The sequence below is a fragment of the Glandiceps talaboti genome, chromosome 4, assembly GCF_964340395.1.
Source record: "Glandiceps talaboti chromosome 4, keGlaTala1.1, whole genome shotgun sequence".
Lineage (NCBI taxonomy): Eukaryota > Metazoa > Hemichordata > Enteropneusta > Spengelidae > Glandiceps > Glandiceps talaboti.
This window is the reverse complement of record NC_135552.1, coordinates 9283494-9307989: the sequence shown is the minus strand read 5'-3', so window position 1 is coordinate 9307989 and position 24496 is coordinate 9283494. Positions and strand designations below refer to the sequence as shown.

The 24496-nt window shown below is 33.9% G+C and overlaps 1 protein-coding gene across 1 annotated transcript; it reads right to left on the bottom strand.

The window, feature by feature from the left end:
- Positions 1-1181: 1181 nt before the first annotated feature.
- LOC144434117 (gamma-aminobutyric acid type B receptor subunit 2-like) lies at positions 1182-17997 on the bottom strand. The gene is made up of 18 exons (XM_078122573.1): positions 17989-17997; positions 17287-17475; positions 15835-16023; positions 12543-12680; positions 12000-12170; positions 11301-11411; positions 10333-10398; positions 9118-9318; positions 8513-8749; positions 7355-7424; positions 6924-7007; positions 6450-6541; positions 5386-5499; positions 4734-4856; positions 4124-4196; positions 2962-3125; positions 2373-2483; positions 1182-1226 (listed from the first exon to the last, which is right to left on the bottom strand). The coding sequence occupies exons 1-18, from the start codon at positions 17995-17997 to the stop codon at positions 1182-1184; spliced, it is 2187 nt and encodes a 728-aa protein (XP_077978699.1).
- Positions 17998-24496: the final 6499 nt, after the last annotated feature.

The following is a 24496-nucleotide window of genomic DNA, read 5'->3' as shown; positions in this document are numbered from 1 at the left end:
GTGTAAAACAGTTCTCATGAATATTCAGTGTGCAATTTGAATATATTATTTCTGGTAACTCCCATAGCAAAGATACCCAATAAAGACAAAGGATCAACTATATATTTTTTCTGAAACTAACCGATGTACACTCTCCAGAACCTATAGATTATGAAAATGACTTCATTCCTTGGAGTGCGTTCCCTTTTATAGAATCAGAGTTTAATTCTTTTGAAGTGAATGTCTAAGATTATTGATTGTCCATTAAGTGAAATATTGGCATTTTAGTTTTGCTATCCTTCAAGTTCTACCTATGCATTGATTCATGCTAATACAACCAGACATTCCAAAATCACACCATCAATCGCTCGACCTTTCGTACCAAAAGCAAATGAGCATACTCGCGCTCCATTGGATTTCTTCCAGGCTTTTGAAAAATACTACATTTGTTCTTTTGATAAAAAACAAAACAAAACAAAACAAAACTGACATTGCTGCAGTTAAATGTTTAATCTCCAGAATATAATGTTAAAGTATGTCTTGACAAAAATGTTAAACACAAAATGTGATACAATGCGGAGTTTTATTAGCATTTCATGCACAAGAAATTGACAAAGGTGTTTAAAAATAGTCTGAAATATTAGTGAGTGTGAAAGTGTGTATACAGATATAGCTCAAAGCTTAGTCTAGCAATACAGAATGGATCCGGAAACCTGGAGACATATTGTGTATTAGTGTTTGATTTGTGGAGTTTCAACTTCTAAAGCGTTTAACAGATTAACGAGCCTCAAATGATGTATAAAGGATATCCATACATGAATACATTTAATGGGCGTAGCTTTAACATAATTACATAAATGAAATACATCTAGGTTTGTCCAGAGGTTAACGCCCTGTGGAATAAGTGTGAAAAATATTTCCAAATCTATAATGGTTAACATATACCTAGTTAAACACAAGACAATGATGTGACATAATTAATGAAGAGTAATGTCTATGCTGGGGAAAAGTGAAGTATAATAACAACCATTTCTAGTTGCAAAAATGAAGAAATAAATCAATACAAGTCTTTGAATACCATAACACGTGTTTGTACTGGCCAAATACCATCAGGGAAAGATATGCTTCCAACAGATTTTACCCACAGGTATGGGATTGTAGTTGTACACACGACGTGCTTGGTGTATCATAGTACAGCTGCTTTACTTCTTTAACAATTTCTTTAGTGCGACAAGTCTGGCTGTTTTCTGTAAGCGAAAATACAAACAGAAATTTGACTTCCATCTATGAACAATAAACATTTCCTCTTAAATAACATATTGTCTTTGCTGACGATACATAATGAATGTATTGTGTTAAGATATTCTGGAATATAAAGCTATGTAACGCTTGAAATAATACATATTATACGACTCTTGGGTTTACTAAGATAGACACAAACTTATTAAACTATTGTTACAACATGTTGATACAACAGTGATAAGCTATTGAATGAAAGTTAGTTTAATTTTAGTCTCAGTAGGGTGGTATGGCAGAGTTGTATTGACAGAGTTCCATGAACTTGCAGTGTTACAGTACTCTTTTAGTACTTCAAATAATGTTTACACTCTATCTTACTCACAGGTAGTCTATCTGCTAGACCTCGGATGTTCTTCCGATAGAATACGACACACGCCCGAGCATCGCTATCGAGGATGGAACATCCAAGGTCTAGCGAATGTCATCAGGATATAAATAACTGCCAATCAGAGAACCGTATTAGCGACAAGCACAAACAGACGACAATAGCTAATTTGTCATGCATATTCATCTTAAGGAGGGGCTTCTAAAAATAACCACCAATGCGTTAACTAAAATGTGTGAATGACAACGTCTACACACTCATCAAACACAATTATCATAAACTGATAAGACATAGTAATGACATAAATGTGTTTGTCAAACCTGCATGCAGAGATTGAATATATTAAAGTATATATATGCATACATGGCCCAACCCACTAATCTCAATGGAATGTCCGGTCTGAAAATGACATTCGCTAGACTGTTCGGAAAAGCCCTCACTGCGAACTTCGTTCGCTTATAGTATCAAAAGAAAGCCCGAACGTCTAGCAGCAAGACTAACTCACAGGCTGATTAGAATCACACAACAGAGTAACCGCTATCACCCACTTGGGTAGTCTACCACATTGAAGAACAATACATTTCTTTTGCGCTCGATCACCAAAATAATAACAGCCCAACATGAATATCATATTGATGAATGCAAATTTTCGTAAGAATCCCCTTTATGTTAAGTGAAGACTGGGTATCTATCCCTTATTCGGTGAATTAAAAATGATGGAGAGAAGTTGGGTGACTTGCTACTAAAGGTTTACTACCCCAGTAAATACCTTTTCCAATTCGTCAGTCAAACGATGAACAGAACGTTGTTTATCCACCATGGTATCTTGTTTCATGGTACTTATTCTTACGCCATCTTCATTTTGTCTCAGTGCTATCATCTATTTGGGGGAATGGTGAAAAAGCAGATGATAACCGGGTTTTCCATTGTAGTTGCAGTCATATTTCATGTATTATCATATTTATGTACAAAATGGCATTTTCCTTCGTTAGTATACTTTTTGTGCCCAAAATTATCACATGGCATTTATGTCGTGTGTATACATATTTGTCTGCAAATATTAGGTTTTGAAAGCTGCTGCAAGCTGATTAAATTTAATAGGCTTTATTGAAACATGGCCAACGAGGTTTTCACTCACTGAGGGACAGTACTGCTTCGGATATGACGTGAATTTATACAAGGAACAAGTAAGAAACAGGAAGAGAGTTTCGCATTTCGGATTATTCTTGTTACGTCTGAAGCATTGACAGAATTCATTATCAAAATAGCCTTTTGAGGTTTGCCTTTGGTAGCTAAAACAACTCATGGACATGTTAGCTAATTAACGGGTCATTTCCCCTGAACTCGCCCTATCTTACCTTTGGCACAAAAGCTAAGAACAGGACAACTGTTGTTGCACCAAACATTGCAAACCCAGTGAATGCATACACAAAGGTTACGTCATCACTCTTTAGGTACTGGGCAGGTGCCGATATAAAGGAAACCAAAGCAACAACGTAGATTGATAATGCAATTTGCCGACCTTGATAAAAGAAACAAGTAATGCAGAAAACATTAGTTTGGAAATTAAAAGCTGATAATTTGCAAGCATTTCGTGTCAACGTTACTGACTATGGTATTTCTATATATACATAATCCAAATGTTAGGTTTACGTCACAATGTTCAGGGTATGATTCCGCGGACTAATAGAAATACGAGCCTCAAGTAAGTATTTGTAGTCTGCGGAATCATACGCGGAGTATTAAGACATAAAACTAACAATGATTATATATGTATCATATAATTAGGAAAATGCATCTAATTTTCCTAGAATTTTTAATAGAATTTTTCGAATACCATAACGTTTCATCGCACTATATTCTTCATCGCGTATCAAAAAGGGAGTCGTACACAGGCTATGCAAATAACGTAATCGCGTGACTTTCATTCGCCACTTGTGTTAAAGTCAAGCCATGTCAAGCCTATAATCGACGGGTCAGATTGTAGTGTGGTTTCTCAACCAAAATCAGCCTTGAGATATAATACCAAATTTAGTTTTAAAATATAAGTAAAACCTTTCTGAATATGATGACATGTGTTTGTCATTTACATGAACAAGGAAGTGAAGCACCAAATGCTACACATGCAAACCGTCTCCAATTACAGTCATATTGGTGATATAATTAAATAAAGATTTAAAGTGCATCTGCATATCAGACTCACACCACCAATGGATTTATGAAAGTAAAGTGCACTTTTGATAGTACGTACTTTAATATTATGAAAAGGCGGAATGCCAGGAATTACACTGTCAAGTCATTCTGAACAGTTGAGAGAGAAAAGATTGGGGAGAACATGTTGTACAAGAGTGACACGGGTTTTTGACATGTCCTGACTGACGAACACACAAGTGAGACTTTGCACGTAGATATGTGATAATGTGAATCAAAGGTAGATAGTGTCCCTGACATTTGTTTTAAAAGATGAGCTGTCATGCGATGTTTACAAATGGAAATGAGAAATAGCAAGACAATTCTTACTTTCATTCAGAGATTGAATTTCAACAGAGCGTATTTCCCATGCCAAGAACACTCCAAACAGAAGTAGGGATGCCTTGTATGCATACAAAATAATAATCCAAATCATTGAGTACTTTGAATAGCAATTCTTTGTTATGTAGATATGACGAAAGTCGTGTCCATTCTCATCAGTTGTTTCCTAAAGTAAATTAAGAATGCAATAGATGTTATCGACACTGCCGTATTGTAATAGCAATGTTAATGAAGATATATAATACAATCCAAACCAATGACCATCTTAAAGAGAAATGACACTCCAGGAAATAGAGACATTTTCATTAAGTGTGGGTACTGGAGAGTCATTTCATGACTTTACATCACCTACAATTACTTGAGATTTCAGAGAAGCATCAAGGTGGTATTTTGCCTTTTAAGATATTTTGCTATTGGCTATTGCATCGTGGGAATCAGCCAAAATAATATATTTGAGTTTCACAATGAGTATTTATAAATCTTGAATGTCTATATCCCTCAGTGTAAAACATCTCTTTCACAAGTTATCATAATTTATCGATTCAATATATCGATTCGTGTTCAATGGAAATATGTGCGTAATTTAATTTTGCTATACCTCAATTCTCAGTATACCAGTTGTGATGGACATGAAGTCGACAATAATCCAAGACAATGAAATGATGATGTCAAATGTAACCATAGCTACAACACCTGCGAGAAGCCTTGAATCGCCAACATGCTGCAAAATGTGAGTTTATGAAACAAAATTTTCGTTAAAACCCTTCTTGAATTATAGAGGAACTATTACACATTCTTTTTAACCCATTGATATAAACAGAACCGGGTGTTTGAATATTGCTAATGTGTTAGCTTTTACGGGTACAAACTGTAAGACACAGTAGAAATTCAGACATTTATTTGTTGTTAGTTGGATTAGATTAATACTTTGAATCTTATCGCGTCCCTGTTGCTGTTTGGGCCATGCAAGAATCTCACTATTAAGGTATATTTCATTTGGTAATGACCAAAGGTAATGCTATAGTCAGCTCATTTCATGCCATTCCAAGTTTGGTTCTAGTGCTTACACTACTACGATTGCATTTAAAATTCTCTTTTCTCTAAATGTTAAGGCACACTGATTTAGAAATAAGAGACCATTTGGTATATAGCCTACTTGATAGTATGTGTACACAATGATTGTACATGTAAAAGTGGTACACCAATGTCCGTTAACTTTATTTATTAAATTATCCTTAATAACATCATACTATTTTCTTAAACTTTCCAACGGCGATCTTGAATATTGCAAAGACTCTGTATGTCTTCATGAAGATCGCACCGAATGCCAAAGATAGACCAAGTGACAACAAGAGTGGTTTAGCCTGAAAACAAAACAAAAATCATTTGTTAAAGCCTACGGAAAGAACATGCATTTGGGGAAATCACCATTCTATCTCAATTAGTTCATGCCTTAGCACCTGAAGAAAAATAATGTTAATATTCACGTCATTGGCGTATGAAACATTATATCAGTGTGCTAAAGCAAAAAGGTAACACAGCAAATGGCAACCTACATGGCATTGTACAGCAAAGTCCAATGATGACATGTTAGAGGTATCAACTCCATACAGTATCACCAGAACATACAGATGAATACACCCAATAGCAACAAAGTTGTTTAGAAGAGGACTGGAGATCTTGATTACTCTAAAAGAAGAAATGGTGTTGTCGGAAGCAGTTGTTACATGTACAGTTCTGATGGCGTGTTTTCACCAAAATGAGATCATTTAAAAAACAAACATGAATTGCTTTCATAGCACTGTATCAATGTTTCTGATATGATAATGTTATCGTACTTTAGTGTTAACACTGTCTGTAAGAATTAGCATTCACGTTCATGTATGATCACAAACGGCATAAGAACAATAATGAGATTTATCCCATTTTTCAAATTATCTAGACAAAGTTGCACAGTTACACGTCTTGTGTCATTTATACGTTACTAATATTAAACATTACTGTAAACAATATGCAAACAAGACCAATGAACATAAACTGTGATTTGCGGATATTTACTCTACATGTATGTCAAAACTACTACATCATACGTTAAACACAAACATGGAAAATTCTAGAATTGTTATTTATATTCAAGTGCAAATATGTCACACAGAAAGAGACAGGGACATATATATATCACACAAACGTGTATTAGGCGTTAGGTTTCAAAACATTTTACTACTACAGTTAATTGGATCAACTGTAAAACTAACTTTCTGTTTCGGTACAAAATATTCATAATCAAACACAGTAACGATAACAGAATCCCAACACTGGCCATCGTATTCAACAGTATGCGGAGTGTTCCTGAAGCTGAAACACTGGAATAAATTTCTTCGACTCCATCGGTTGGAGGTACCTTGCCTATGTAAACAATAATAAAAAGAGATTTCCTGAATACCAAACACCTAGAAATTTATCAGTCACATGTTTGTGTTCCTCAACCTAGGAACGATAATATTTATCATCCAACATAAGCATAAGCATGACAAAATATGAAAGTTTAAAATATGTTAACTGATAATGCTAGCAAGTTATGAGAGTGAGATAGTAAGTTCAGAAATTTTAAGGAATTTGGCAGGATTTCCCACCTTGAGTGATTCTGACGACTTCTCTCTCATGTGCAGAATTATTCACAATTGTTAAATTTGGGTACACACTATTGAACTATCCTAAAAATGATCAATGCATGTAAATAACAAGACATCGTCAAATTGAGTATACTTTAATAATGGGGACGTCTTACCTTGCCAGATAAGTGGACTTTCTTCACTCCATTCAAACTCATCATTTGCAACATCATAGCTACCCACTTCTACCAAAAAAGGCTCTGAACATTCAGGGGAATAACAACACAATCATAACTGTCAATTACATTCCTACACAATACAAACTGATGGCATTAATTATACTAGACCTTTAGTATTGAACTACTGAGATTAAGCCTCAGTATAGCTGTCTCATTGTTAATTAAAACCAAGCATAGAATAATTAAAACATTTTATTTCATTTTGAATTACATACAAAAACCCAGCTTTTCAAATTATTGATATTATTTTTAAAAGTCATATGACACCTTGTAGGTAACCAAAATAAATGACCCTAAAGATACGAGTAGTTAATTTATTGGCCATTTCCAAGCTACTGTCGAGTACAATTTTATAAAAGAATCATTACCATCAACTTGTTTCTGTTGAATGATTATGTTCGCTAATCTGTCACTCTTGTTCGTCATTCGAACCAACCCCTGTAAATAAAAGTTGGATGCGTTACAAATATCCATTTGTAATGTAGGATCTTTTGAAATGCCATTTTCATTAACATGAATGAATATTTAGGTGATATCTAAGACATTAATGACCACCATTTAGTCAAAAGTGACATAACCAGCCAATTTATTCATCCATGTCTGTATTATCTTTCCACGGCATTTGACAGAAATGGGTCAGACTGACCGTAATATCGATTTGTCCTTACAGCCAAAGACAAAGACAAATTTGATATCAGATGAATGGTCGTATATTATGATACCGAGATAGACACATGGCTTGGTCTCTGTGTATCATAGGTTCATGAGAAAATGGAAGCAATTGAATGCATTTAATTTATACAACAATATGACCATCATCTAGTCAATCATTCAGCATCTGCCAGACATGTACTACTCTCGAGCATTAGTCATGGACTTTGCGAGTATCATGGGTAACTCATATGACTAGAAGACTATAAGGCAATCTGATCTACATGGGCGACGGGAAAGGAGTGGGCCACCAGATGGTGAGTCTGAGCTGAGCTGAGCAGAGTGTTGTCTACAACGCATGTGACGTCATGAGCCTCGACTTCAATAAGAGTCAAGATCAATAATTCAATGTAGGATTAAAAAACCCGAAATTCTTTTACTTTAGGGTGTTTTTCAAACCATTTTACTTCTCATCCTACAAAAACGATTTTACTTTTAATAGATCTGTTTTGTACCCCAAAATAGAAACATTTCTGAGAAATGCAAGAATTTTCATTATAGTAAAAGCATGGTTATAAAATAGTCAATTCAAATCTCAATAAAAGAGTTATTTTTCCATCATTATACATTGGCTTTGTATACATAGCGCTATATAATATTACAGGGTGATTTGAAATTGAGTGTGCTGTCTGAAGCAATGACCAATTATGGCCAATCACGGTAGAAGGAGAAGGGGGGAGGGGAGGGGGTTCTGAGGTCACTCTAAGGAATTGATAGGTTTTTATCCTACATTTAAATCTTTGATCTATTGGAGCTAGTCAAAGAACTCAATATAAATGGTTATCTATGTCAAGAAACGAAAATTGAAAGCTTACAGTAACTCCAAAGAATTCTTGATTTAGTATTGCATCTTTCACAATAGCAGCCATAGAACCATCAGTGTATGTGAAATCGGATAGACGTCCTTGGTTGCCAGATCTGGACAGTAGCTTGTCAGAATTGTTTAAAGCTAGTGCTATGGCTAGCATTGAATCAAAACAAAATCCTGCATAATAGAGTGACGGTGATGATCGCATGTGTTCAAACACCTCTATGTCCTCAGGTTCTGGCTTCTAAACATGTGGAAATAAAAGGCCAAGTCATCAAATATGGGAGAACAGGATCATGTCACACAGTCTTTTGTATCCCCATTGCACCCGATCAACCTTATAAGTACACTGATTTGTGAGATTCTAATGTAATTTCTAACACATCATAAATATACTACAGGTCTGTACCTCTGAACATAAAAAACGGATGACCTATATATGCGCATGCTTTACATGCAAATCTACATTTAATGATTTGATTCTTGATTCAAATGGATTTTTAAATGAACATCTATTTTTGTTTAGATATCTGGTTCAAATGGCTATATTCCAGGGTAGTCTAGTCTGTCGATATTTCTGCAACTAGTGCAGAGTTGTTATGTATCACTCACCAAGCCATTGAAGTTTATATTATTGAAATCGTTTGTGTAAGCTTGAAAATTCACTCCGATGTATCCATTTACTGCCATTAGCAACTCTTCATCTGTACAAGTCGCATAGTTTTCAGAGCGACGATTAAAGTACCAACCTCTCCACATCCAACCTACCAGCATCCACACATATTTCTGACCATACAGGTTCGATCTGTAGGCCTGAAATTGAACAATGACATGTTTGTTTATTAAAGATTGTCTTCCCGTTAGCATAATGTCTATAATATTAGGTTCGTCAATGTAGAAAACATGTATTTCATGCAAAGTAGGCCCTCTAGATCTTTTGTCTAACTAACCACCATACTTCATATATAGATCTAGAAGCAGAATTTTTGCAGGATTCGACATTGATATTACGACAGCATACGAAACATACTAGTACCAATATTCGGCTAATAATAACAACTATAAACTGACGTTGTACAACGCAAAAAAATAATAATTGTGTGTTTCTGATAACATGGCCTCAGAATATAGGGTAGGTAGGTTGGGATTTTATTTTATTTCATTTTATCTTAATTGTTTTTACTTTGGAAAAATATTGCTTCGACCCAAAACCAAACTAAATGCCGTTCAGAATACACCCTTCTGTGATAGTTTGATTTAAATACATACAGGCATCACTGGGTAAAGCGAAGAAAACAGACCGCGCATGAAGGTCGAGAAGACAAAGAATGTTTTATCTTGTTGTTTTAAATGTTTAAAAACATGTTTAGGGTCGGTTTAAACTAGGGTAGGTCGGTCATCGGAAAGACACATTTTTTTATTTTACACAAGTCATATTTCTGGCGTTTATATATAAACTAATCCTAGCATTAATGTTCACAGTGCTGCAGAATCATAATTACCCAACAATCACACAAGTGTCACATCGAAACAGTGCTGTTGCAAAATACATGGCAGTATTGCTGCAGAATAGTTTAAGAAATATACCCCATTCGTGTCCAACAATGCTGTAAAAACAACATAGGTGTCACAGTACTAAAACTGTAGAGTTCCATGAATGGAACGTTGTGTTACAGCGCTGACCTAATACATTAAATTAAATTAAACTAATGTAACGGTGCTGTAACAGGCCAGTTGTGTAACATAGCTGCAAGCTGTTTTATTGTGAACAACTGTGGCATTTTATACCAAGAACTTTAATTGACTCAAATTTACCTACATACATACCTGACACATGATTTTTCTGGACATGTATTCATAACCTAAAAGAACTATAATGCGAGCATCATGCGTCTGAAGAAAATAAAAAAACAAGACAACATCATTTAGGGCATACAGCGTCGACGCGTATCACAACAGAGTTAATAGTTACAAATTACAAGTTTAATTAATCTTCCACTGACTTGTAAACAAGTGTCACGCTTAATGGCAACCATAGTCTGTTTGTAATTGAATTTGTCATTGCAGAGACCTTCCCTGTCTGGTTTAAAGTTCTTCACTCATAAACAAGACAACGTACTTTAACCATTAATATATCGTCTTAGAACGGTGTAGTCTTGACATCATCAATATATATTAACCAAGTTAGGTGTAAAACCCATGATGAATTGTGTTAAATACTATCAATTATGAACAGTATTGTATACAAACCACATGTGTATATGACATATATTTGATGATAAATGAACCACAGAGTGAAATCAATTTATAAGCGACCGTTAATGATATCATCTAATTGGGTAATTATGCAAAATACTCAGGTAACATACAAGAAAAATCCATCGTATCTAAAACACATACATGTCGTTGTACCATCAAAATATCAACAAAGTAATTAGTAAGATACATTTCTGAACGACCGTAGACAATATGTCTTCTTTAGTTAGTAATATGAAACTGTATCATACAGATTGTAGCTTCACAATATCTGAGCCGCACTGATAAGATAGAACCGAATTTATAAATACGATTAAATATGCAAATAGTTCATATAATATTAAAACCACACACATTTTAACCATACGAAAGTATGCATCTTGTTACAATTACTATGCCCACAACGTTGAATGCAATTCTTTGTGACCATAAATGGCACTGCATATATAAATGGGAATGTTTATGCATTATGGAAATTACTGATTAATACAAGTAAAACATGTACAATACACACAATGGCCAACCGAGATGATTTTTACCTTCAGACTTTGCATCTGGACTACTGGGTCAGCCCCACTTTCAACATGCTCTACACTCAGGATCTCGTATCCACCAATTGAGCGTAGCAACGAAACAAAGTGTTTCATCATCTGATATTCATAAGATAATCATGTTAGTTACTTATGTTTTTCAACCGATAAACCCGAATACCCAACGGTATTTGAAAATGTTTATTCGGACTACTGTAAAAGTAATTTTATTATGCATAAATCCCACAAGTTTTCTTTCAGCCTTCTCCACAATTTAAATCTTCATTCATTGATGAGGACAAGTCATATTCAAACTTATAAATAATTTAGAAAATTTTGTATTTTTCGCGTTTACGTAACAGTATGATTGGCCAATTATGAATATATGGATTTGGCTCATTATTTTTGTTAAAACAGACCTCTACGTTCGCAATATAGGTCAGTTTATTATGAACATTTATAATAATCATTAAATGTTTCTGGCCAAAATATTTAACTTGGCTGTTAATCTTTAGTAGACATACATGTTTAGATCAGTATTTCAATCCTTATGTTGATTGTAAGATTTGTCATATAATTCTTTAAATTATATTATATTGTCATATAAATTTTTTAAATTATATCATATTGTCATATAATTCTTTAAATTATACATTGTATTGTCATATAATTCTTTAAAATGAAAGAAACAATTCAAAGTAAAATTACCAGTGTAAATATTTCGACGTTCTCATATATAATGGCAATTCTTTTCCATTTAAATTGTTGAAACAGTGCCTCCCACACTGTTGCCAATGCGGCATCAGTCGGACTCATACGTGTAAAAAGAGGGTATCGTTGCTTGTTGGAAAATGCGAGTGATGACGCTGCTGAAGACAACTGTTGACGCAAGAAACGATGGAAAACTTCAGAAAGGTGAGATCAGAAGTGTTGAAAGATAATTCTAACTAAGTAACTAACTAAGTAACTAACTAAGTAACTAACTAACTACCTACCTAACTACCTACCTACCTACCTAACTAACTAACTAACTAACTAACTAACGAACTAACGAACCAACCAACCAACCAACCAACCAACCAACCAATCATCCAAGTAACTAATTGCCTACTAATACTTTAAAGGGAATGAGGTCAAGCTTACTTCATAACTTTTTATGATTGTTGTACCTAAATACTGGTTAGCTCAAACCAAATACGTTTTTCAAAATAAGTTGAAAAGGAGTATTATGAAACAGTAACCATGGCTTACCTGAACAAGATTGTAATATGTCGCTACTTCACTCACAGGTTTTGATACCATAGAACTAAGCTGTAGGAATAATACTACCATCTGTGGTTTCTTGTAGATGAAATCGTGTATCAGGTGAAGGGCTTGACCTTCGTTTGTCTGAAATCACAGAAATGTAAATCATCATTCTGAACACCAAAGCCTGAGAAACATAAATAGAACGTTAAAAGGAAATGGACAGGTGAATTATTATAACCTATAGCGGAAATGCAGAAAGTGCATTGTAATTACGTTGCATTTATATGTGTTAGGTTTAGATGACACTTGATAAAATGAACAACCGCGTTGTATATTGTAAGGTGCCTGTTTAATCAAAACATGGTGGAAAAGAAACGTTTACCAATCATTCTTCTCATTTTCAAAACTAGGAAGGAAGATATATGTGCAACATAACGGCAATTCAGTTATCATTAGTGAAATAGGAGGACTATGATAGGCTAACACACACACACACACACACACACACACACACACACACACAGATATATATGTATACTTGTAAGAAAGATTTTTTGTCCCCAAACACACTCAAGTTGTACAACAAAGTTCTGCCAAAAACCATCTTGGACAGTGGCGCACAAAAAACAAAAAGGGTAAAGCAAAAAAAGAATTCTGGTTCAAAGGCATGCATAATGAACTCTGAGAGTCAAAAACGAAGAAAGGAAAAAAAAGAACAAATCGGAAAATGGCACCCAACGCCATTTATGGTAGCCGAAGCTACTTTGCATGTACATCATGACGAAAATTTTGGCAGGATGTAAGTGAGTACTGGCCCATACCGTACATGCACAAAAGTTTACCAAAATTGCACTTACAATACGAGTATGTTCTTTCAAAGCGTCTCGAAACAAAGACGTTTGAACGTTTCACAAACGAAGACTGACTTACTGTGAGGAAACTTACTGCTAGGCCACTTGCTCCATGGTTGATCTAAACATGCTTATATTAAAGCATACGAACCCCCAAAAATCTTGATTTATGGCTACAGTTGATTTTTAAAGATTATATACTTTAGTATAATCACAGCTCACAAGCGACTACACACCACTGATACCGCCAATGTTACACATATCATGCCGTCCTTCAATTCACGTGATTTATTGAAAAAAACATAAAATATCATTAAACAAATCAAAATCTACAAGCTTAGAATAGACCACTGTAAAAAATATGAAATAAATTATTTTTACAAGGACGTGCAAGAAAAGTAGCAACGTCAGAATATATATATGTATTAAATGTACACTTGAAATATATACAGAATATATACAAACAGGTCAATCAAATTGTAAGTACCATTATTTTCTAAAGTTTCGCTCAATACATCCCATGGCTTAAAATGATAGGGAAATAAGAAATAAAAAACACACAGATACAGGGGGTCTAAAAAGCCAAAACTGACAATTATACTCAATACTACTATAACAGCTTATAAGCAGTTGGAAGTAGAGTTAAGATATACAATTCAAAATGCTGGGGGCAGATGATTGTATCAGAATTGAACACTACTATAATGAGACCATTTCAAATGTTTCTCAAATGTTCAAAGAAACTGCAAACTAGCTTTCATCTAGGGATTTGTGTTGAATAAACATTGAGCTTGCGACTACCGTCTCGCGACTAACCCATAAGAATACGGAAAGCGATGTTTTAACCAACTCTAAAGATTATTCAGACTATGAACACAGCTGAGAGCAGTAATATTCGATAGAAAGTTCGAAACCAAGTAGCTTTAACATTAACTGAACAGTATGAAAATCTCCCAGCTAAAGTATTAGCTTGGCTGTGAAAGCTGACGTTGTATTATCATGAAACATAGACTCTAGTATCTGGCAGAGTATACCCCATATACGAATGTTCATGAACGATACTACGTGGTTGATCTCCAACAACATGAAAAGAAAGCATTGCCGATTTTTGGTTTTGCAGCCCATATAATGTGACTTTAAGGGACTACTGACATAATCCATATAGAGGCAGATAAGGAGATACGATACTACCCTGCCGAACACCATTTCTCACAGAAAACAGTGACAACCTAGCGACACCCCACCATGCAAAGAAACGTGTGCAGTACCAAAGCAATTAGGATGCGAACAACAATACTTTGGAATATACCGTTCAATTTGTTTCTTTAGAAATGTCCAATGATTAATTTGATCGAAAGCATCTAAGAATTGAACATAAAAAAGACTATTATAATTGTGATAATAGGTAATCAGTTTATTCAGTAAGTAAATACAGTGGAAATAACATTCTTAAAACCAAACTCAACCAGATGTAAGCTGAATGCCTTTCGTAAATGTATAACTATCACACATGATATACAGCTTGATTGACAAATAAATATACCAAACCATAACACATCTGAAAGCTGTATACTTAAGGTATTGACTAATTGCCAAAAATTATTAATTATACAAATAAGTGATTAGGATAGCGACATCGCCAAGCTTTATAGGATGCTCACTTTATTATCAGTGATGTGTCAAATTATATGAAATTGTGAGCTTAAGAGTTTAGATATAGTCTAATTAATGAATGAATATCATATATACAATTAAAAACTAAATCAGCAAACTTTAGCAAACTCGCCTGCTTTATTATCGTTAATGAATGTACCAAATTATATGGAATTTGAAGCGTACATTCTTAAGATTATTAACAATCATTAATTATGCAAATGTGAATACAATTACAAAATGACATTTTTTTAAATAAATAAAAATTAATTAATTACAATAACCAAACTATATCAAACACTAATCACCAGCTGGTGCTCTGAAATTTGAAGCTTGCATCTTTTGATATAGCCTAATTACCAAACATAACTATTTATGAAAGTGAAACATTAAAACCAATAGCTATGTCAACAACCGTTTAGAAGATATGTGCGCTTTGCTGTGGTTGATGTACAACGTACATGAAATTTGAAGTGTGCATTCTTAAGATATACCCTAATTACTGAAGATCATTAATTATGCAAATGGATCATTTCTAGTGCTAAAAACCACTTCAACAGCTTTATAGGTCATATGTGCTCTGTTAACATCAATGTATTTACAAAATTACCTGACATTTAAAGAATGCACTATTAAAGATAAGAGATGGCCAAAGCAGTTTTAGCCATTACCCTATATAAGGATACTGAATTGAATCAGCTGTTTTCAAGAAAACGATAACACAGACATTTAATATGTGTCAAAGAAATGCACCTTTGGTTGTAAAACAAGTCTTAGACTTTATTACTTACCGAGGTATTATTGACATAACCTTTCACGATAACCAAATCATAGTTAGGCAGGATAGAAGTTTGTCGACTTATGAAGTCTAGAGCTTGATCGATTGCTATATCTGCTACTTCATTAACACCAGGTTTATCAGCTGTAGTAGAGCGTATTAGAACACCAATATGCAGAACTGGTTTCTCGTTTGGCACGGACTGAACAGTAAACATTAACAGTTGGCATGTAGCAAACACGAGGTAGTTACTGTCCATTTTGTCCGTCTGTAGTCACTGGACTTTTAACAATGGTACATGTATGTGTAATAGGATTATTTGTTAATTTACGGTATTCTTTGATTTATAGCACTCTATCTGTTCTGTGTCGTCGTTATTGCTGCTAGCATACACTGTCTCGTTGTCAATATAAAGATAATTGCATCTTTAATCATGTATGTTCTCTACAATGATAAATTGAACGGTTTGCCCCTAAGGTAGAACGTTATTGACACTGCTGACATCTTCTACATCACGACCTCCTTGAAATTCATTTAATTTTTGAAGTGAAATCCACCTACAGGTATTGGCCAATGTGCAAAATATAATTATAAAATAAATCACTTCATATTACAAAAAAGGAGGAGAAAGGTAATCAAACTGTAAGAATTGGATTAAAGGAATCAATTCTTGGTTTCTGATATATATTTCATGAAGTATAAATTTATTGAAAGCATCCATCCCTCCATCCATCAATCAATCCAATAAAAAAAACAAAAAAAACAATCAATTAATTAATCAATCAATCAATCAATCAATCAATCACTCAATCAATCAATCAATCAATCAATCAACCAATCAACCAACCAACCAACCAACCAACCAACCAACCAACCAATCAACCAATCAATCAATCAATCAATTAATCAATCAATCAATCAATCAATCAATCAATCAATTTGAGAGAACAAGAACTTGTAACAGCTCCAGAATCCAATACCGCGTAATGTTCTAAGTCAATGAACAAAGTTTGAAAGCTTTTGAAAATAAATGTGTTTTGATGTTCTTCTGGAATTTATCAACGGTGGATGATGCCTGAGTTAAAATTGTATACTGTTCCATAACAGCGGTGCTACTCACGAGAGCACATGCTCAACATCTGACTTTGTATTGCATTGGGGTACATAAAGTTATTATTTGAGCAAAGGGGACGAGTTAGTGGTTTACTGCTAATCAAGCGATGTAACCGTGGGGGGGGGGGGGCAGTGATATTGAATATTATTAAAGGCACAATTACATTTATATAGTATGATGTCGATGATAGAAGCAACCATAACCAATGTGTAATATTATTATTAAACTATTAGGCAATGCTTATATTTGGTATTTAAGAGTAAACTTCTCATTTCAATTATAGTAGTTCTTAACATTTCCCAAAGAAATAAACTTTTATTCACAAAACAAGTCTTAGATTTTACTACTTACCGAGGTATAATTGATATAACCTTTCACGATGACCAAATCGTAGTCAGGCAGAATGGAAGGATGTCGACTTATGAAGTCTAGAGCTTGACCGATTGCTATATCTGCTACTTCATTAACACCAGGTTTATCAGCTGTAGTAGAGCGTATTAAAGCCCCAACATGCAGAACTGGTTTCTCGTTTGGCACGGACTGAACAGTTAATATTAACAGTTGGCATATAACAAACACGAAGTATTTAATTTCCATTGTACGTACGTTTGCAGTCACTGTAATTTAACAATAACGGTTTTCCATCATTTGGTAGAAATAACATTGTTAATTTACTTCAGAGTTCGTCGAGAGCTGTTTTGTTAGGTAAGAATGGTTTGTTTCTATTGTTACATTTGCAAATATTCAAATTTTGATTTTGTTCAAAGGAGCAGGATAAATAATTGTCAACGACAACGGTGCACCTTTTTTCTTACCTTGATGTAGTGAACATTTTTCATATATGATTCTGTTATTATTATCCTAGATTTGTAGACGCGTACATACAATTGGAATGGTGAAATGACACAGCTGTACAACTATTGCGGGGTACTTTTTCTCAGAGGTAGGCTTACTTTTTTCAATGGCTTGCTTAACTCCCAAATTAGTACTTAGTAAAGTGGCCGTGACATTCTCGCATGTGTTTATGGTAAAATGTCTCTGTAGTTAAAATACCTGTAGCATATTGTCCACATTTTCTCAGAGTCGTAATCATAAATTCTAAATGTAGATCGATAATTATTTACATAATATGTTCTGATTTCAACTTACCTGGGCAATCTAATGCTCAAGATATTAAACAAAATTAGGTCTTTAGATAACCAGATCAGACTACTTAGATACCACGGAGTTCGCCTTTCTCTTTGGTGTACTTCGGTTAATAAGGTACAGCTGTTGTTAGATGCTGTTTGCCAGGTTGTACCAGAACTGGCAAACCATGTGAAGTACTAGCATTATCTACTGCAAACCCGATTTATGCTGTGACTACACGTTATATTTACACAATTCTAATCTTGTAATCTTTAATTCAGATGCAAAACATGGAGTTGTGTAAAACTTTAGTACATTATTTAATGAATGGTGTCTTATCTGGAAGAAAATACAAGTTTGCGGTTTGTATAAAACTTCCATATCTCGGTGTTTCGACTGATAACAGTCTAATTCCAATTCTCAATATTTCCCTATTCTTGCAATTGTTCCATAATATAGGCGCAGGCAGAAGAACATACTATAGTCTCAGTGGATACGGATAACACCGTTGTGGTTTTGTTCTAGATAAGGGGTATTTTCAGAGAGATAAGTTCAGATTCCAAATGTAATCCAGAGCAAAATAAAGACAGAATAAAAGAAAATATTTGCAATGTGGACATTGAAAACAAGAATACATGAAAAATATCCATAAAAAATAGAATATTTCGCAAATTAAACAAAATCTTTTTTTGTGAAAGTAGCTGCTGTAGCATACATGTTTGATCAAATGAGATAGATAAGATTTTATAACACAAGTCTATATCGGACTAAAAGAAACTTTCACATACAAACCCTATCGTAGTATATGCATTTGAAGTAAAAGTCTGGCACTTTGGTTGTTACTTCGTTTAAGCAAAACTCAAAGCTATTCTCAGTTAAAATGAAGAGAATAAGTTCAATATCACCAAGCAATTGCTTGAAGCAGAGGTCAACGAGATCTTAACTTCTGAACTTCAGCTCTGCCAATTAGATCCAAATGTTTAAAGTATTTATTGCAATGTCTTCACACAAAGACAGTTCACTGTGGAGGTAGAAGTGGGAAACAACCAACGCCCTTAAAATTATCAATGTGGTGACAGCAGTGGGTCCGGCTTATTGGCATTGTTTCTGGGGTTCATAGCCCTTTCATGTCTGACAGCATTTTAACTCATGTTTTTGCACTGCTTAAACCGGAGGGGGAGAGTCATAAACAGTTTGGAATAGTGGACATTGGAAACAAAAATAGGGCAAACATATGGGGAAAAATGAGATATGAAAACAAAACATTTTATGAATTTTAAAATAGATTAAAAAACTGAAATAGATAAGATAATATTCCACTTGCACTGATGGAAGTCATTAGAGTATTTCGAAAATTATCTAGTGCTTTATATTAAGATCTAACAAGATATCCTTCATTTTTTAATTCGAAATGTATGGCTAAGTGGCGAGTTCAATAATATTGCACAGATAGTCCTAAGAACGTAACTCACTATGCATCCCTACAAAATTACTGCCCTGGAGTGCCAAGTATATTGATGCAAACCTGTACTACACTGTCTTCAAGGAGCCAATCACTCTAGAGAACAACTAAATCGAAAAAAAACCTTGCTGTACCAAGAGGGAAAGAAGATGGTACAAACAAGTCAAAGAAGAGTGCCTTGTCGTAAAATATAATGGGATATGACATATCTATAGCTAATATAAACCAGCTAGGGAATACAACTGCTTATGATTTAGTTATGATTTAGAAGGTTAACATTGGTTGTACCAGAAAATGTGTATATAATGTAATATTTTGATTAACGAATATATGAATAATTTAGCATTCGATATCTTATTTCCTCATTCAGTGTTGAATATGGCGCTCTATTTTGTGAAAACTGATCTGCTTTATTGAAAATAACCCTACGCTAGATGTTTGGACAACTAAAAGTACTTTATTCAGTAATTAAGCTGATTGAAATTATACATTGATAAACAGTGAGTACCGCTGCCGTGTGCACACATATATTGCAATCTGACATATTATCGCACTTTGCCATTCTACAAAGTTAGGAAGCGGTGTTGTTGAAAGACGTCATTTGTCTGCTAGCAGTGTGGAGATATTAATTATTTAATCCCCTACTCACAAATGTATGTTTCCATCAATTTATTCATCATCCCATTTCAATCATTAATATGTAACAGGAGTATCTAAAGTTCACGTCCATATATTATATATAACCTTTAAAATAATATCAAACTATTAAGAAACGATAGCTCATAAGATTTTTCTTTTCAAGTGAATGTATAATATTGTCATTGAAGATTTAAATTTTACAATATATGAAATACTGGTATTTTAGTGTATTGAACGTAGCAAATATAAGCACTGAATTGTGTCGATATCACCAGGCAATATCAAAGCTGACTATCACATACATTTTCCATTGTCATTTCTATCTATTGCATCCAAAGCGGATGTTAATTACCATATATCATATTATCATGTTTGTTTGTATATCTTCCTTTAACAAAGTCACATTACCATGGCTAACTGTTTATCTACAATGTTATCGTACGTTTTTAAAGAATAACAAACAGGACATTGGGTATAAGAAAATGTTTTATTGTCTTTTTAATCACATGTGGCCGGCAGGAGTACATTATTCTGGAAGCGTTTCTTAAAGTTTTGATAATTCTCTTAAAAGTTTGAGTGCATATATTGTAAAATGTAGATTTAGTAGTATTATATAGAAAGGAAACCTTAGTACTTATTCGTGCAGTTCATGTTTTGTTAGGGTTTCGAATTCTAAATGTCTATGTTTCTGTAGGTTTGTGAAGGCATATACAACCAAAAATGTATATTACAAATATCGAGGAGGTAAGCAATATACATTTTATTGTAGTTATTTCCTGGGGTTAATGATATGTTCTGATACTTTGATGCAGGCACACATAAAAAATTGAAACGAAGTATAATGAAATTCTTTAAAGCTTCACTATCTGCTACTGGACCATTTTCAGACCATTTTTGGGGGGACTAGTAAAGTCGTACACCTGTACAATGTCCGATCACATGTTCGTAGATATTATATGTTTAGTAGCGTGCATAGTATAAGTGCAATATATGAGTTCTGGGTCTGCAAAGAATCATGATTATTGCAACTTACTACGTATAGAGAAAAAACAAAACTAATTGTCATGCAAAATGTCTAATTATTGGTATTTAAAAATAAATTCAGTGAATATATTGTTGGTTTTCTGATCGACAAAAATATAATACTCGAGTTACAGCTAGTGTAGGGTTAATGGATATGAATATGTGTGAAGTTTAACAAAAAAATAGTTACCAAAGTAAATGTAGACTTTATTCCTCTAAAGCAATATATTTAACACAATTGACAAACGCGCTGGTTAGCTAAGCTAATTTTTATTGACTAAATATCTAATAATCCCCATCTTGAAATAATAGTCCCAGGGAGATCTCTGACTCGTCTATCATGTGATACAATTACAATGATAAATGTTAATGAAGCTTAAGTATAACAATTATTTTTAACATATATGTGTAATCACAAACGGTAGTACATCTGAAGAGAAGTAATGACTTTAAAATCGTAATATTCATCTAATTGACTATATAGTAGAGAGGAAAGTAATATATTCACTGGATATGGCGTATATTTAAAAGTAAAGTACAATCCATACACGATATGCTCTATTATAGCGGTTTTACTCCAGGACCTTTAACTGTTCCTTCAATGTGGCAAGTCCGGCAGTTTTCTGTACAAGAAATCAAAAAAAGAAATTAAGGTCATAAGGTGCCACAATTAAATCATTTTCTCAGAAATACTATAAGTATCAATTACTTAATATAATACACTACCACTAAATAATTCCGATAGATCTTGATACGATATGAATGTAACATTATATGAACTGTTTCTATAAGAAATGTCTTCAATACCTTCTCTAATTCCTCGATCAATTGACGAACAGAACATTGTTTATCCACCATGTTATCTTGTTTCATGGTACTTATTATTACGTCATCTTCACGTTGTCTCAGTGCTATCATCTGTTTGGGGAAAAGTGGAAATAAAATTATAGGTGGGATTAATAGAATCCCACACCCCAATGGGCTGAGATTGAATATCTCACACGAGTTGGGGATTCTTTGTCTCACACGAGCAGACACAAATTTTCCAACTCGTGCGAGATATTCCATCTCTGCCCTTTGGTGTGTTGGATTCTTTTTCTCATGTTCCCTTTTTATGGTAGGAAAACAAGTTAAAACCTGGTTATTAGTATTACTGATTGAAATCACAACACCAAGGACGTCTTTTACTTTGTGTGTATGTTTTGTGTAACTCTGCAAAAATGTAGTTCCTTTAATTCACATTCATAAAAACTAACTCCAAACATCATAATATTGAGATCAAGGCATCATTGACCTATATACCACTACTCGTAGTACTAGACAAGCTAACTATGTAAACATTAGTTAATTTGTTGCCATATATATATATATATATATATATATATATATATATATATATATATATATATATATATATATATATATATATATATATACACACACACACACACACACACACATACACACACACACACACACACACACACACACACACACACACACATATATATATATATATATATATATATATATATATATATATATATATATATATATATATATATATATATATATATATATATATATATATATATATATATATATATTTACAGAGTATGACCCAAAATGCTATCATTGTTACCGTACCGGAGCTCGAGGCACACGACGCGATGGTTCACTTTCAAACATCATGACTATAGAATATTGGCAATGAATGAATGTTTACAATTAATGAATAGTATGTACATGCACATAAAATGTCAAGTTAACTTTCCATTTTCGAGGTCTTCAGGGCATAAAGCAGGAAAACGGTTCTGACGACTTGTAGTCGTTGGCATTTCTCTGGTTGCACTATGCATTAGTCAAGGTGCCGGTAACAGCGGTGGCTCGATCATTACGCGAGTTATCTTTCACCTGAAGCGTTATCTCTAAGGGTGAACAATCGATATGTTTCGAGGGGTTTAAATTCTCCAATCATAACAAAAATATGAGAATCCTACCTAAATGCGTCGCCAATATTTTATCATCATACGCGTGGCGTAAATGTCAGCATTATTAGGCCGTTCACTTTGTTATCATCTGCCGGAATGTACGTAGTTCCGGTTCTATATTACATGTTATTCTATTCGTCAATCAATACCTACGCCTGCTAACTACGGAACGTAATAAACCAATCAGCAATAGGTTTATAAAACAAAGGTTTACACGCGCATTGATACAGAGTGTGAGATCGATTTATTCTCACACTGGCTGTCCGACACTCTCAGCTTGCAGGAACGTGAGGCACATAAAACATATTATTAAAAATGATTTATAATGAAATTATTTAAAGCACATAATAAAATGTCACACTTTATCTCACTATGGTTACAAAGAAGCAGGTTTCCTCGTCTCATCCAAGTGATTTTGATTCGTGCAGTTTGTTTGAGCAATTCGTAAAAAAAATATCGAATTGCCTAAAGGAGACGCCAAAGTGATTTAAAGTTGATGTGATAGTGCATGCGCACTTGTAGTTGCCAGTTTCAAAAAAGAAGTAGTCGTTCGGCCAAAATATACAGAGGTTATGCATCTCTGCTCTTAGAATAGTTCATCTTTGTTTAAGCTAGAAAGATAACTTTGCACATTGAATATATATTTGTTTGGCATGATGCACCCACGTATGTGTTATGTGTAAGTGATTTCAAAGGCAACGGTGTATGTATAGACAGAACAAGTCAAACTAAAATTAGGATTTTGTACTTGATGGCTAAATTAATGCGATACATAAGAACAAACATGAGAATGACGAAGAACACATGTAGAATATCTCACCTTTGGCACAAAGGCTAGGATCAGGACAACTGTTGTTGCGCCAACCACTGAAAACCCAGTGAATGCACAGAAAAAGGTGACGTCATCACTCTTTAGGTATAGGACAGGTGCAGAGATAAACGAAACCAAAGCAACGACGTAGATTGATAAGGCTATTTGCCGACCTTTAAAGATACAAGATTGTATAAACTCTAATATACTCTTTGACATTGACAATTACGTTCTTTCTTTCTTTCTTTCTTTCTTTCTTTCTTTCTTTCTTTCTTTCTTTCTTTCTTTCTTTCTTTCTTTCTTTCTGATATTGCAATTTCATGTTAATACTTCACCATTAGCCTTGATAAATTCTACAGGAAGTTCAGAACCTTTTGCACTACTTATTTAATTCTTTCTTTCTCTACATATACAACCATATATAATGAATAAGAATTAAGATGCAGAGAAAAGGTGTCAATACAACATCTATAATTTTATACAACATTTCAAGTGTGGATGAATGAT